A 16,212-nucleotide genomic window follows, 5' to 3' on the forward strand; every position below is an offset into this window, starting at 1 on the left:
TCGTGGAAGCAACGACCTCTCCGGCTGGTGTTCTGCCTGTGACAAAGCGTTTAGTACACTGCACAGATTGCTTACCTCGGCGCCCATATTGCGGCATTTCGACCCTGATGCTCCTACTGAGATACACACTCATGTAAACGGCACAGGTATCGGTGTTATTCTAGCGCAACGTAAACCATGTGCTTTCGTTGATGTAGAAAGATAGGGTAGAAAGATGGAGGACTCTTGCAATAAAAACAGTAAGAAAAACATTTTCAGCGTAATGAACCCTTCCCCCAAATTGAAGTCGATTTTTCTCAAAGAAAGTCTGTTCATTACACAAGTAAATACAGTAGTTTAGCAATCAAAGCGTGCACAAGCAGTTTTCCAGCAGCATCCATGGTGGCATACTTATAGTCTGAGCCAGGTTTTCTGTTTTATCGCTTTCCTAATTGTTTTTGAAGCTAGCATTAGAACTATGACCAAGCACTGTAATCCAAAGAAACCAGCATTTATAGTGTATTCTGGCATTGAAAAGTGCACAAAACAAGCTAATGCAACATGGTGGTGCAGTGGTTATGAGATGCCCAACTACTGCATCGGAATACCCAGATTCGATCCCGACCACTGGTGGCTGCGTTTCAATGGAGGCGAAACAAAGGCGTCCGTGTGCTGTGTGATGGCAGTGCACGTTAACGATCCTCAGGTGGTCGAAATTACTGTATAGCTCTCCACTGTGGCTCCTCTTTCGGTCTTTCTACTTTCACTCCCACCTTTCTCCCTTCCCTTATGGTGTGGTTCTGGTTAAGAATCGAGTAAAATAACGCTAGGGGAGACTCTGGTTGCCTCTTCGTGGTTCTGGTGTCCACAGAAACAAGTGTGACAGATACTGCGCCTTTCCTGTGAACCAGTTATTAACATATTGCACTGAAACCTTGCCTATCTGTGTACACAACCACGTTACTACATCAGTCCGAAGCTTTCCTATCAAAATCTGCTTTATTGGAGTTCGCACTCCAGTGTGTGGTGTGCCCTTTGATGAAAAGCAATACCTCCTCTTTGTTCACTTATCTTTATTTACCAGGAGGACCTGCATTGCTGAACAAGTGCCTTCAGCTTTTGATTATTGCTGTATTGTCCTCTGATATAGTAGGTAGCACTAGTGTTTTCACTAAACGTTACTATTGAACAAAGACAACAGGTTTGGGTCTGGAAACTCGGAGCTTATACTGAAGCTATACTAGAGTACTACAGTTATTGCCTGGCAGCTGAAACTATTGCTTTTTAATTCAACACTTAGCTGAATGCAGTCATATCGCATTCACTTGTGGTTTCCAGCATCGACACATAAAAATGAATGCATCCACTGATTGAAAGTCTAGGTAAAAATATTCTGCAGCATTTCTGAAAAGCTGTTTGGAAATTGACACTTAGTTTTCACTGTCAATTACATATTAACAGACATTGAAGACAAATTGAAGTTGACAGATCACTGTGTTCTGAAGAAGTATAGTTCCACAGAAAAGAGAGCTTTTATAAGCTAAAAAGTACAGAAATGACCCACTGGTAACGCCAATGGCTGTGTTTGCCAGCAAGCTGCAGTGTGTCAAAACAAACTTGGCCATGGATCTGAGGGGCTTGGACTCACTTGAAAGCATTGATCATAAGTCTGCTTCAACTTCGAAATTGCATATCTTAATTTAATTGAGGGAAATGCTTAGAACTCTGGTTTCCTTGTCAAGCTGCCACACAAGTATTGTAACCAGAAAGTAATGGCACTGATTCCCATCAAGTACAAGACTTCAATAGAGTTGCCCTCTATCCCTTTAAGCAAAATCCATGTGTGCTTGTAATGCTGCAGCCTACTTAAGGAGCTGGGTGATCCCATGGCTGTGGAATGGTTCTTAAAATAGTTTTTTCTTTTAGTTAATTATAAGCTAGTGAACAAATTTTTAAAATTTGCAGATAAATGCTGCATGGATATGGGGCAAAGCAGAAAAGTACTCCGCTGACAGCCTCAGAAAAGTTTTATGCAATGCGCGTGAAAGCATCCAACCTGGACAAATGCCATCCTGGAGGCATATATGGATACTACTGCAAGAATATGCTACACAAGTCCTGTAAAGCATTTCATGATAATGCACATTTTTGGCAACGGAGTAAGTAATATCCATTGCATTCATAATTCATTTCCTAGGCAATCTATATGCTCATACTAAATTCAGGAAAGTTAGTGCATAAATTCGTGATTTGCCATAGGGGTTTGATGGCTACAGTATTTTTCTTCTGCAGTGCATTGTTATTAGATGAAATCTGGATAACATGATGGCCTTGAGAGGTAATCTACTCTTGTTTGATGACTTCACATTGGGGTTTACAGTTTTCTTCAGCAAAAGCAGTAGGCTCCAGCATGCTGCCACATTCACATCATTTTACCTTTGGATGCAAACAAAAAAGAGACTGCACAAACTTTCAACCAGCAACCATCTTTATATCAAACCATACGTACACATATATACACAGACTTGCTATACACATGAAAGCACAGGGCTGACATATACAAATTTGCCGGCAAACCTCGGAGATAGCATCACGCTTGTGTATAAATGAGCTACTGCCCCAATGTATCTGGTTGGGCCAGTATGCAATTCACATAGACAAATATCGTGAACATACGTCTATCTCTGGGTCATGTTCAACATGTTCCAGGAAATTCCCACTGATGACTGTAAAAGCAAGCCACCTGCAAGATGGTTAAACACTGCCCATGCTCTTTATTATCCACATTTTACGTTTTTTAGGTCTGCACGATGGTTAAACACTGCCCGTGCTCTTTATTATCCACATTTTACGTTATTTAGGTCTGCACAATGAACACTAGAAGCGTGTACAGACACACACTGATCATTTTTTTTCAACAGTAAAGGAAAAAAAAAAAAGTGCACTATGTACCCTAGAGTTGCCTTCATTTCGCATAGTAACTTAAAAATTCTGCTTTCACGAAATTTGCACAACTGCACTAAAATCTCGTTAATTTGACCTCTGTCAATCACCCTCATTAATCGGATGGTGGTTCACGTTGAGGCACAACCCGCGAAGCCAGCAACCGTCTGCATACGCTTCCCCGAATCTGAACTGCATGGAACAGTGGTGTCTGCGCATGCCTGACGTGCGCGCTTTTGCAGGCGCGACGACGATCGGAAGTTCCTCATTGGCGAAATATATATATATAGCTCAACAGAATAATTTGTTTTGCTTCTCCCAAATTCACGCCATTCAGCTGCTGCCAATGGGGCATGTGAATCGGACAGCCAACACTGCTGTGCGTGTCACCGGCCTTTTAGTTTCACTTTATGATGGCATCATGCAATTCTAACGCCCACTCATATTTCTCTCAACCTTGCACCCATGTGCTTCCTCCGTTCTTCTGATTACACTGAACCGCTGTGCTTTGAGGATGCTTCGCTGCCCAGTCAAAAGGCCGTACGGTGAAGCATCCTCAAAATGCAGCAGGGCCATATGTGGTGAGGCACCACTTACAGCGTCACGCTGCGGAAATGGCCGCGGAGACACAATTTCTGGGCCAATTTTTCGGCACTCCCAACAGTGTGCGCGAAACAGCAAACTGCGAAAAATTGTCATCGCTTAGCTGTCATCTCATATGTTAGACAACTTTTCCGGTCTTTACTGCCATTTTTTTCTGCTCCTTGAAGGCTGAATTAACGAGATTTTACAGTACAGGCACCCACGGCCGTAGAAAACAGCCATGAATACACAGTACTCACATATGCTGTCTGTGCTGGTTCATGCAGGGCACTTAAAAATGCCAATGTGACTATTTTTCACTGCACAATCCAAAGCTATGCAAAACTGGCATACTTATATTACTTTGATGTGATCATGTCCTGTGCCTAAGAGGCTTGGACTTCCGCATGTAGGCTCAATTCTAGCAGCATGTCGCAAGGTGTAACCCATTACACAGGGATCTACAGACATCAGGCTTCAACAGTCACTGACTGGAATGTACTTTCAAAATGCAACATCTTACTAGCTAATCGTTGCGTGTGCCTGTCTTCAAAGACTACCACCACTGCAGCCGGTACTTAGCTGTTTTGCAGTTAACAAAAATTTGGATCATATTCTCACATTGTGTTTAATTTCTGTGCTGCTGAGATGGAAAGGTAAGTCATACCACACTGAATGGCTCTGTTAGAGATGCTTGGTCCAATGCCACTTGCTGTGAGCCAAGTGGAAGCAGAGGTCTCGTCACAGAAAAGCATTTTTGCCACATACTGAAAGGCCTGCTGAGCAGCCTTTAAAGTGGTCTGTCAATTATTGTCACACCTGCATAGCTGCGGCCAATGGTCATGAAAGTGCTCAGGATATTCCATGTTTTGGTCTTGGGGCTGTAAACTTCCACAGATGCAAGGTTGGATGACCCATCATCGCCACCGACGACATACAGCAGGCCATCCATAGCCACCACACCTAGTAGAACAGGATATAGAAAAAACAAAGCAACATGTTTGTTCCTTGTGGAAACACTGTTCCTTTGATGAGAACTTTCACACTCTACTAATTACATTAGCCCAATACCTATAAAGCAGTACATTCAGCAATCCATGCATTCTGGACTGTCGTGTAAAGAAAATAGCCTGGCATACACAATCTTTTTATAAGCCTGCTTCTCAAATAAGGTAAACAACTTAATTTATGATGATCTAATTTTCACGTTTTTCATGAATCACACAGACCACATGAAAAATTGGTCCTATGAATAACTTGGGCAAAAGCAGCCCTAAGGAGCCAATCAGCTTTGTTTCACGAAATTGAGTACATACTCGCAAAACATTCGAATATTGTGAGTTCAAGTGAAATGGTGAAACACTAAGCTCATGAAAAATAAGTTGTTTCTAGTATATGGCTTCTTGAATAGGCATAATCGAACTCAGGCAACAAGAATAAGCACACAAAATTTATCTGGTAAAGACATCAAAGTGGGAGGCAGTGGATTTCTAGGCTAGACATTGGAACCAGTATTCTGACTGCAACAATGAAGGTAAGCAAAATATAAAGCTATCTGTGGCAACTTTGGCAGGCATTGAATTTACCACACAGCTTATGATGGCATGAACAAAATTCCACTGTACAAAACCATAAAACACCATAGCAACAGTGCAGTAGTTGGCATAATTCCCTAAAGAGAGGACGTCGGACAGTCATAGCATATGAAAACAGTATACTGAACAGGCATGTATGCAGCTGTGCTTCGCGTGTTTTACACGCAGCCATAACCACATAATCCTGTTGCACGTGGTTGAATTTACAGAGAAGCAACGAAACATTAGTTTGACAAACACACGTGCAAAGAAAGCCGCCTGAACACTAAAAAAGAAAAAGAAGAGCCATGTAGTTTCACCACGTTTTCATTCTCTTCCATTCAAACCTAAGTGAACACACACAATCACAGTGCTTACCCCTTGGAAAACTAGCAGAAAACAAGTTTCACCCATAACAAAGCTGCACTGACCTGCGTTGCGCCTAGCCAGGGTCATGTCTGGCACATGTGACCATGAGTTTGACTCGGGGTGATAGCACTCGACACTCTTGCGAACCAGGGGCCCATCATGACCACCGACAGCATACAACACTCCGTCCAGGACTCCAACACCGGCACCGCTGCGCCTCGCAGACATGTCCGCTACGAGGGACCACTCTTCTTCCTTGGGGTCATAGCGCTCCACTGAGCTCAGGCACTGCCGTGATGCACCATCGTACCCGCCAACAGCGTACAGAAGGCCTGTACCGAAAAACAAAGCACCCATCATGATCTTGCACAAATACAGACAGTTCTGAAATCATACAAATGTGATGTTAAGGCCATGGTGCTAAATAGCAGCAGCCATACTTGCACATTAGGAATTAAGCAATGCCACTAACCCTGGTATACAGATTGAATTGGTGCACCTAGGTACTTGATTAACCAATTAATTTTTCCCCTTTATTTGAACATGGCGAACTCTTCCATGCTTCTCTATGCCACCAGTCTTGCTACTGCAAACAGCAATGTCCAAAAGATATGCACTGGGCTGCACTTAATTACGCTGCATATACCAGCGCTTCATTACACGCTGTTTTAATTCTGCATAGTTTCCTGGCTAACCACAATTTGTGCACTTTTCTTAATCGGGATTCTTGGTCCAGCAGCTTTAAAGACATCCTAAATAAAAGCAAAAATGGCACGACTTATCTCTTCCATGACAAATTCATTCAACTTTTCGTGGCCCCACTCCGAATGCAAACAGACCCACTATAGTCAGCCACACGTAGTGAATAAAATTATTTGTCGTGAGGATACCTTTCGAGTCTTTCTATGGATACACAATCATTCTAGCAACCATGTAAAAACGTGAATTAACAAAACCCATACTTCGCTTTCTGTAGTACACAGCCTCCTATATGAGCACTAGGCATGTCACGGCTCTCAGCATGACCGGCCATGTGTAATGCAGGTACGCTAGCTGGCAACCACATTGCATTGTAAACTCAACTATAGATCTTTTATAATGACAAGAATATCAATAACAAGGCAATGTAAAAACATAAAAAGGCCCAAGTGTCAATAATTAAGTATACACTTTGTAGGCTAATGGTCTGAATTCTTTGGTGCAAATAAATACTAATTAGTATTTATATTCATAACACCTTACAGGACCCAGAGTGAACCTTGATCCTATAACAAGGCTCTTGCAGTATCTTGTGGCAAAGTTTTAATTTCTGAAGGCGGTGTAATACTATGAAAAAGTGAGTGTGTAAATCAAAATTCATGCAGGCTCACAGAACAATATTGAAGTTTTGCTATAATAGTGATGACACCAGCAAACCGTGCTTATCAAGCAAGTTCAAGTATTTTTGAGTGCCCTGAAAGTAATGCGATGACTGGCCCTGAAAATTACCTTGCTCTTCTCACTGTGAAGATGTGTCACAACGGGCGACAATGAAGGGGGCATCTGCAAAACATTTAGTGGTGGCAGCCCGGGGCAGAGGGGGGATTGTTCACACATGGAGGAACTCCACCCCTTTCAAGTGGGACGCTGTTCACATGTTATCAAAACGAGACTACTTTGGTCCTTGGTGCGGAGGCGTGGGGCATTTTGATGGCTGGCACAAAAGCTCCAAAAGTACTATTCAAGCTCAAGGTCGGAGGGGAGTTAATGGCATTTTCTTTGTGTGCTTAGCAACCTGGCAGGTCTGGCTTGATTTCAGCTGGTAGTCGGTGGGTGATGATGATAGTGTGCTCTGTTGCTATAGCAAAAGTTATTATAACAATGAAGGAGCACTGTTGTTTTTTTTTTTCACTGGTTGAATAGTGCCCGCTACTTAGGATAGGATGTTACTTGTAGGGAAGGACAGTCTACAAGATGTGATTCCATGGAAGGGTGTTACACTCTCTCTACTAAGAGTAGCAGTGAAGAGCTTCTGCTAAATGTAGCTGGCAGTTCATGCCAAAACTAAATTTCTTGCAATAAAAACTGCATAGTATATCTCTTTGAATTTAGAAAAAAATATATATATATGTAACAATTTTCTCTCAGAATTGTTCATATCCTTCAACAGGCCGCATAGTCAGTCTTTCTTTCAGTGCTGTGGCATGACTGGCAAGATTAGTCATAGTGTGCAAATGTTTAAAGTTGGCTAGTGTTCCTCAAGGGCATTCTGTATGGATATGCGGACTGTGCAGGTCAAGTTGTGTAGGTTTTTGCAAAAGCATACAAATAAAGTACATCCGAAATTCTCTTCAGGAGCCCCTGGTGACAAGTACTATGCTGCAGGAGCTTTAGTGAGCCTCGAAATCATCGAATTCTTGAGTGACAACAAGTCACTAGGATACATCTTTTCAATATGTATTGTTGACCTCTTCTACTTCATTCCTCAGCAGGAGACGTTGGCAGCCGTCTTGAATTGTATCGAAATGAATGGCCTGGTTGCTTTCCAGAATGCTGCCGGGATTTCTGTAGACGTCATGGCTCTATTAGAAGTTTATCTGTGCTCCACGACTTCTTGTTTGAGAACTGAGTTTTCAAAATCAGGAGAATCAGGCGTTCAAAAGAATGAAATATGTACTGGTTCGTGTATGGCACTGGTGCTGTGCAATATTTTTCTTGCAGGTACTGACAAAGTCCTGTCGGGTGCTTTAGATGGAAGCAGAGTGCTCAAGACCGTTACGTATGTACATACATCAATGACTTTTTAATTGTTTTGAGGAAATGCTTACCTTCGACCTACCTGCAGATTGCGGAAGCTCTGATTTTAAACATCATACACCATATTCGGATTTTACTTATGAACTCCCGAAGGGAAACAGTTTGCAGCTTTTAGATATTGTCATTAACATTACGGACGAAGATGCCTGCTGGATGCATTGTCCTTGTGCCCATAAGAAATTGTTGCCTTTCGATTCTACACACTTGAAAACGGTAAAGCGCGCCATCGCCACAAGTGCCTCGAATCTTCCCTCAAAAAGTCATGTAGTCGCAAAGCACAGGAAAGCTTCAACAGGCTGGTTTTCCTTTCTCGGTTTTAAGCTCTTTCACCAAGGCGCTACTAAAGGTGAAAAAAGAAAAAAGAAACAAGGACGAAGGCAAAGCCTCATAAAAGAAAGTTAAGCCAGTGGTAATTCCGCACTCCCATAATGTTGCTCATAATCTGAAGCATGTGGCCGCCAAGTACAGAGTTCTCGTCGTCTTTTCTGCCTCCAGGAAACTTGCATCGTTATGTAGAATGATCAATTCTGGAAATGTTAAAAGGAAAGTGTGTGAACCCTTTGTGGAATGTGATGTGGGGGTTGTGTATAGCATCCCACTGACTTGTGGAAAGATTTACACCAGACAAACATGCTATTGCATTAATGAACATCTAAAAGAGCACAAACGATCGCTGAAGAATGGAACAGGCTCAAATCTGCCACTTCGCTGCAATGAATGCGGGAAAGAAGAAGAAGAACCAGAATCGCCTGTAAAAGTAAAGATACAACGGCATGCGAATTGATAGAGGCACACAAGATCACAAAGACTCGATTATGATACGTAAAAAAGAGTGCAAGTTCTTAGATATGCTTTAGATACTGTTGTATCACCCATGTCCCTTCTTTTGCCTTCTTTGTGATCACACACGTGTCCATCATCTTTCGTTCCCTTTTCTTTCCCCCACCCTCTAATGGCTATACAGTCAAACCCGGATATATCGAACTCGAAGCGGATCGTGAAATACTTCGATATATCAATAATTCGATATACAGAAATCGGCTTCAGACGCCACTTGTGATTGTGAAAAATGATACTGTAGTTGTCGCATAACCAACCCACTCGCATAATGAACCCCCCCCCCCCCCCTTTCCCTTTTGCCCTCCAAGAATCTGAAAAAAAAAAATAAAAGCATTCGGTAGCGCGTCGCTCCGTCTCGACCGTCGCATTCAAGCTCATTTACTGGTAGCGTGCCAAGATGCTACGCAACGATAGTGTCACAATCACAGTGTGTTTATCTTTTGACTACTTTTGATAAGTCCTGCAGTGGCAGGGAGCGAACTTGGCAGAGTGCCTGTGATGGCTTGATTGCACAAGCCTGGTTCTATTTATCACGCCGCGCTTGGAGCGGGCGTAGTCCTCTGCCACAAAATCATTGGAAAGCGTAATGCCGTTTGAAGCGAACAATGCTATAAGTCGGTGTCATGATCACAGCTGACCGCGTGCTTTCGTTGATTCATAGATGTAAAAATGAACGACTCACGCAAAAAAAAAAAAAACTACTGTTTCTCAACGTTCGCAGCCGCCATAGCTTGTTCAGCACGACAACACGAGGCTGCACCGCACATCAACCCGCCACACGCTAAGTGTTGACAACACACACTGGAGAAAGCGTCTGCCACGGGCTATGCACGGGTCAAGCTGGCTTGTCCGCGCATGTGTAGTGCGTGCTGCTGCGAACGAAGACTGGGAAAGGGAGAGGAAGGGGAGAGATAAAGCTGGGCAGAAGAGTGGGCACACCCTTGCGCTTAGCTCTATCGCGTTTTTTCCCTCTCCGGAACACTACGGCTACATTGCTTCCCTCTCGTTCCATCACGCACATGGCTTGCAAACGTCACGTGTTGTTGCATGGCAGCGATCACCGCAGATACGCGCGCCTTTGGGGAAATGGTGCGGCGCTGCCCCAGACCAGCATCGCCGAACTGTGCCCTCTCATTCCTTCCGCACGTGGCGTGGCTTGAAAACGTCACGCGGCAAACGGCCGAGGGTGATGCGATCATTTTTGGGGAAGGCGCACCGTCCAATGTGTGGTGCGGAGTTCAATATATCGAACGACCGGTGAAACTGAGTTCGATATACGAAGCAGCTCTGCTATACTTTTACATGGAATTTTCAAGGGGATATTCCGTGAGTTTGATATAACCAAAATTTGAATTATCCGGGTTCGATATACAGTCAAACCTCGATATAACGAACACGCATATAACGAATTATTGAATATATCGAACTCTTCCGATATATTTTTGTCAAACACATGTATTTTTAATTTCCCATAGTGAAAGCGGTTCGGCATAAAACGGATATTACGAGCTTCGCGACGCCAAGCACTACCTCACTTTAATAGCAGGAGGCAGGCTTCGTTGCACTACAAGTGTGTTGTGCGGCGCAGCAAATGTTCGGTACTCCCTCGCAGGCGCTGACAGCGCCACAGATGCCACGACGGCATTGAGAGTTAACAGCCAAAGAAATCCATGGCCTCCGAGATCACCCCCGCACGCATGTTTGTGCACATGGAAGTGATTTCTGAGGCCATGAGAAATCGTTCGCATCTCGCAATCGCTGACAGCGCCGCTTCAGCAGCGGCAGCATTGGCGCGATCGAATGTTGCTTTTGCCTTTTTGGTTTTTGTGTTTTTCGCGTTCTAGTGTTAGCAGCGGTGTGGCGGTGTCGCGGCGTCGTGGAGTGGCCGTCGTAGCGTTCGGTGGAAGCTGCGTCGGTCGTCATGTCAAGTGTGGTGCGCGGGTGTGCATAGTGCTGTGATGGCGGTGAACGTGAAAAAAAGAGCAGCACTGACGTTAAAGACCAAGCTCGAGATAAAATCAGGGCCTTGGAGGAGACTGATTGACACTCTTCTCGTGAAGCTTCGTATGAAGCAGGACTTGAAGATCGACTTGCTGGGAGCATTAAAGCGGCATGGGACAGCGTGACAGGCGAAACGATTGTCAACTGCTTTCGGCACGTAGGTTTTGTTCCAGCAGAAGCCCGTGCATCAAATGACGATGGGAACGATCCCGACGAAGCAGAAGCAGAGCTCCGCGAGCTTAATGAATGACTGCAGAGGACTTTGTAGGCGACGACGACATCGCGGCGACCACGGCTGTACTGACGGACGCCGAAATCGCTGTGGAAGTTTCTGAACATCCCGCAGACGAAGCTCAGGCTGACGCTGCAGACGATGAGAACATTCTGACTTCACAGAAGCGCTTGCTGCATTGGATTTACTACGCAGCCACTGCAGTGCTATTGAGAGCAGTGAGTTTGCCCTTGCTGAGTGTTTGCAAACTGTGGAACAGGGCATGATACGGAATGCGATCAAACAAAAAAGCAGGCCGCGATAACGCAGTTCTTTGCGCGTAAATAAATGGACGTGACCCAAGTAGGCACCCTCCGAATTGCTGTGCCTTCTCTGATTGAATTTTGGTGCTTTTGCATGCATTTTCTATGAAATTCTATATTGCAAACTATGGATAGAGCGAACTATTTTCAGATTTTTTAACTGTTCGTTATAACGAGGTTTTATCCGGGTTCGACTGTATAAGCAGCTGTTTGTCTGCTTCATAAATTGTTGCAAGTAGCGCATGTCTTATCATCTCTTTATCTGTGTGCCGTCGTTGTTGCACTTGAAATATTAGAAGCATTTCAACATTTACCATGGCTACATGATTCAGGTTTACCGAGGAAAGCATTCCCGAGTAGGACACAAAATAAACACACAGACAGAATGCCATCCGTTATGCAACTGTGTATATACCTCTGAAAGGGTGCCACTGAAAGCCACCTATTGGCATCTGCGGGAAGCACAGACGGGGCACATTCCCTGGCTGCCCCTTTGAGGCAGCAAGCATGTCAGATGTCCGCACATGTGATTTGCCGTTTGTGCGGGTGTGTGGCGATTATTTCCATGGCGACAGCGCCCGAAAAAAATTTAACTCCTCCAAAGTGGACTTTTGTCCAAAGTTGCAATAGGACTTTCGTCCGAAGTCTGACGCCCTGACCCATTCATGCAAAATGCCTGCAGCAGACAAGCATCACCAAGACCGGCTACGTGGTAAAACTTATCATGAGCATCATCCCTCTTTTTGTGTTTTAAAACTAGTGCCCACACTTACACAAAGTGTTTGGAGAAAAATCTGATGTCCTGTTTGTTTCCCTGGATTGCAACATGGTGCTGCTTCGCACGCCCAGTCAAGCGGCCATTGAGAGAGGCGAGCAGAATGGGCACTTTGGAAGCACACTTGTGTACAGGCAAACACGCTGGACTAATCGGAAATATATTTGCACTATCTTTATTGAATTCGACATGATTGTAACACGTCGATGAAATAGTGAGACCTCACCATTTGTAGCTCAAATCAGGACTATCTCAAGTAGCCCTGGTTTTCAGTGCGAATGCCTCCTTGCATTCTGTACCCTCACGAGCTTCGTTAAACACTGTAGTGGAGAGCTCCGCATAGCTGGAGCACCACCGCAGCATATGAAAATCGCATCTGCTCAACCAGCATACTAAAGTTTGCATTTCAAACACAATTTTTTTTGTTTTTCTTTGTTAAAAGACTGGCATCACATGATTTTTGCCTCATCTGTAACAGGTGAGAAGCTTCGTTTGAACATTTTGTGCCTAACTTGCATTACCCAGGTTAAAGGCAAAAGCAGCAAAAACCACCAAAAATAAATTTACATTTGTTACTTCTTAGATGCTGGTACCGAAGCCATCTGTAAGTGGCTAAAATATTGTGGGTAGGTATGCTGGCTTGTTCAGGTAATTTTACTAGTCGCATTAATGAAATGCTGGCAGCAAACCCCGCTGCTTTTGTTGGCTCCCACAAACTCCCGTCTTTACCACATTTGAAAGCAAACTAAATGTGCATCAAACAAGCTGTAAGACGCTATTAGTTACGAAATGAGCCCCGACACAAAAGCTTGCCATTTACACTCAAAAGGGAAGGTTAAAGGGAAGGTGAACCCAGGTAAATGTACCAGTCGGGACATAGAGGGAGCACTTAACCATTGCAAAGGTGTTACAACGTGTGGCAATGTCCCAACTTCACACCTGTTAGAAACAGCATTATTGCACAAATAAGAGACTGCAGCATACCCAATTGGCAAGTACACACACCGAAGGATACTCTACAACTATAACTGAAAACTAAGACCCAGCTTTGCCAAACCTAGAATGAGTAGCATGTGAGTAGCATGCACTTGCAGCAATGCTTTATGGCTTACGCATTGTCTATGTAAACACAGATGTGCACAGAGCTCACAAACTATCCAGAGCCATGTTGCGATTCATGTTACGTTCGCTTTAACAAATTGGCAGCACAGTAATCACGCGCACTTAACAGTTGTGATGAGTAAAAAAAGTGTGCTATTTCCTTTTTGCATACAACTATGAAAGCAGCATTTAAAACGAACCGATGATGTTAACTGGCCACACACAATGTGGCTAATAATATTCCACAACGCAGCACAATAAAGCAATGCAGTAAATATTACGAAGGAAACCATGCGTGTGTAGCTCTTTTCTTTTTTCTCGGAACGCCATTGCTGGCTTCGCTCCCGTTCGTAAGGGTGGCCAGGAAACTTGTAGAAACACGTTCTGGGGTAGCTTCTACAACGGTTTGAACACCTCATTACACGACCGTTAGTTTTTGACATGACTCAATTCATACGTGGGACAAAATATCCGAATGATTGCAACTTTCACACACCACAACGCTCAACGGTGCAGTAAAACGCAAGGAGCAAGGCTGCCAGACGTCTCGTCTGCGTTTTGTGGCACCGACGACAGACGGTGCAACCTCCTCTATGCTCACAGTGTATACATACAAAATGGCTTTTCACATCATTCTCCGGTAAACATCATTTTTCAAACAGAAAATGAACTGCGAAAGGGCAGGCTTAGGCAATTGAACAGCGGCGAAACTAATTAATGATGATAAGCCCACATACCATTCAGAACTCCCACGCCAACACTGCTCCGACGGGTACTCATATATGCAATGGCTGTCCATTCTTCAGTGTGTGGATCATATCTCTCGGCACTGTTCAGCCCTGTAGAGCCATCGAAGCCACCGACAGCATAGATCTGGCCGTTTAGAACAGCCACACCTAACGTGCTCCTCCGGGCCTCCATACTAGGTGCCTGGCTCCACTGCATACGCAAGACGAACAACAATAATGTCTATTAAGAAAACAGATAACCCTGCCCAAGCATGTCATACCACATCGTTGCAAAGCAAATCCACCTGCTCTGTTCGATGGCAAGCTGCACCACAGCTCTCACTTCTTTGATGAACAAAGTGCACCACTGCATTGTGATCCTCAGCTGTGCAGCACCCTCCTTTCCTCACCATACTTGCCTCCCCTTCACTATCCTTTCACTCCCATGTGCATTGCAGTTGAGCCAGCCTCTTTTTTATGTCCCAAATTTCACACCTATACGACTTCTGCTCTGCTGCAGGCAACTCGTGCAACACAATGATCTGTCTGGTCAAATTTCTGCTCTGCAACTGCCCGCAGATAGGCGTGATGGCGCCCTGCCTATCATGCACCCAGAAGAACACTTCTCCACAAGAATGAGCCCCACAAAAGGTCTTCCCGCACACCTTTGCAAATTTGCTATAAAGCTGTCTTGCAATGGTCCAGTTTCTTGCAGGGAAGTGATCACCTTTAAAATTTAAATTTTTCTTCTCGCCTGTTTCAGTAAACCTTCCCACCATATGTACACAGATGTAGAAACACCTTCCTGTCGCAACTAGTTCTGCCTGCACTTCCACCATACTAGCACTACATGTACACAATAGTTCAGAGTGTGATGTGGTGACTGCAAGGGAGCACAAATTGAAAAAGTCTATAATGCCATGCAGACACAGCAAAAGTTCATCTCAGCTGAATGTCTTGTGAAGCAGTTTGTTTTAGGAGAATATTTCTTTGCATCGAGTCTATGAGAAACCAACTATATGTTCCACATTGGTTATCTTAGCTGAGAATTTGTTTAAAAAAATTACAGAAGCCAAATTTTTGTTAGAGTATGTTCTTTAAAATGACTCTTTAGATGTTAGTACACACAGACCACCCATGATATTTCCATACGGCTACTAAATAATTTATATTTGGATTTCCTTTTTATGCTATTTTGAGTTTGCTTTCAAACAATCAAACGATGGATGCGGCGTCAAAGATGGCTTTAGGTCACGTGAGGCATGAAAAAAAAACTGCCACATAATCACTAATACGTCGTTCATTGTTATTACATCTATTAAAGATTATCTGGCTTAAGCATTGCAGTGAATTAAACTACATATTAGCAATTAAGTTGAAACTTTTTCATGACTAATGTGGCCTAAAGCCACCTCTAACATTAAAGCTATTGTTTAGTTGATGAAACTGAAACAGTATGACAAGAAAAATTCAATTATAAATTATTTAGCGGCTGTAGGCGAATACCATGTAACAATCCAGGTGTTTTAATGTCTTATGCATTATAACAAAAGAAAATGTGTAATTAAAATTAAGTGTCTATACCCCTTTAGACAGGTTAGCCTTAGTGAGAATCTACTGTGCCAGACAACCTTTACTACCTTGAGAATCAAACAAAAAGAAAGAGGAAAGACTTAGGCATAAGACAGTTACGGCATGACTTGGGCCCCTGAAAATAGCTTCCATGAAATTTTCTCTCTCCCTCTCCCTCTCTCTCTCTCTCACACACACGCACGCACGCACGCACGCACCCACGCACGCACACACACACACACACACACACACACACACACACACACACACACACACACACACACACACACACACACACACACACACACACACACACACACACACACACACACACACCACCTAAGCCTGCAACACATTACGGTGAACTAAGCATGATTTGTGGAGCTACGCAGCCATACATCACTGCCAAACAACATAC

At 43.8% G+C, this 16,212-nt stretch overlaps 1 protein-coding gene across 1 annotated transcript in view; it reads right to left on the reverse strand.

The window, feature by feature from the left end:
* Positions 1 to 2,449: 2,449 nt before the first annotated feature.
* The window catches only part of kel (kelch protein), a 34,126-nt gene continuing 20,363 nt past the window's right edge, over positions 2,450 to 16,212 (reverse strand). Inside the window, exons 8-10 of the mRNA XM_084586830.1 lie at positions 14,232 to 14,433; positions 5,510 to 5,779; positions 2,450 to 4,467 (exon numbers count right to left, since the gene is read on the reverse strand). Coding sequence (XP_084442956.1) covers positions 4,295 to 4,467; positions 5,510 to 5,779; positions 14,232 to 14,433 — 645 coding nt within the window. The 3' untranslated portion in view covers positions 2,450 to 4,294. The remainder of the gene's footprint in view (positions 4,468 to 5,509; positions 5,780 to 14,231; positions 14,434 to 16,212) is intronic.

The sequence above is a fragment of the Amblyomma maculatum genome, unplaced genomic scaffold (genome assembly GCF_055883805.1).
Source record: "Amblyomma maculatum isolate TAMU_Amacu unplaced genomic scaffold, ASM5588380v1 scaffold_64, whole genome shotgun sequence".
Lineage (NCBI taxonomy): Eukaryota > Metazoa > Arthropoda > Arachnida > Ixodida > Ixodidae > Amblyomma > Amblyomma maculatum.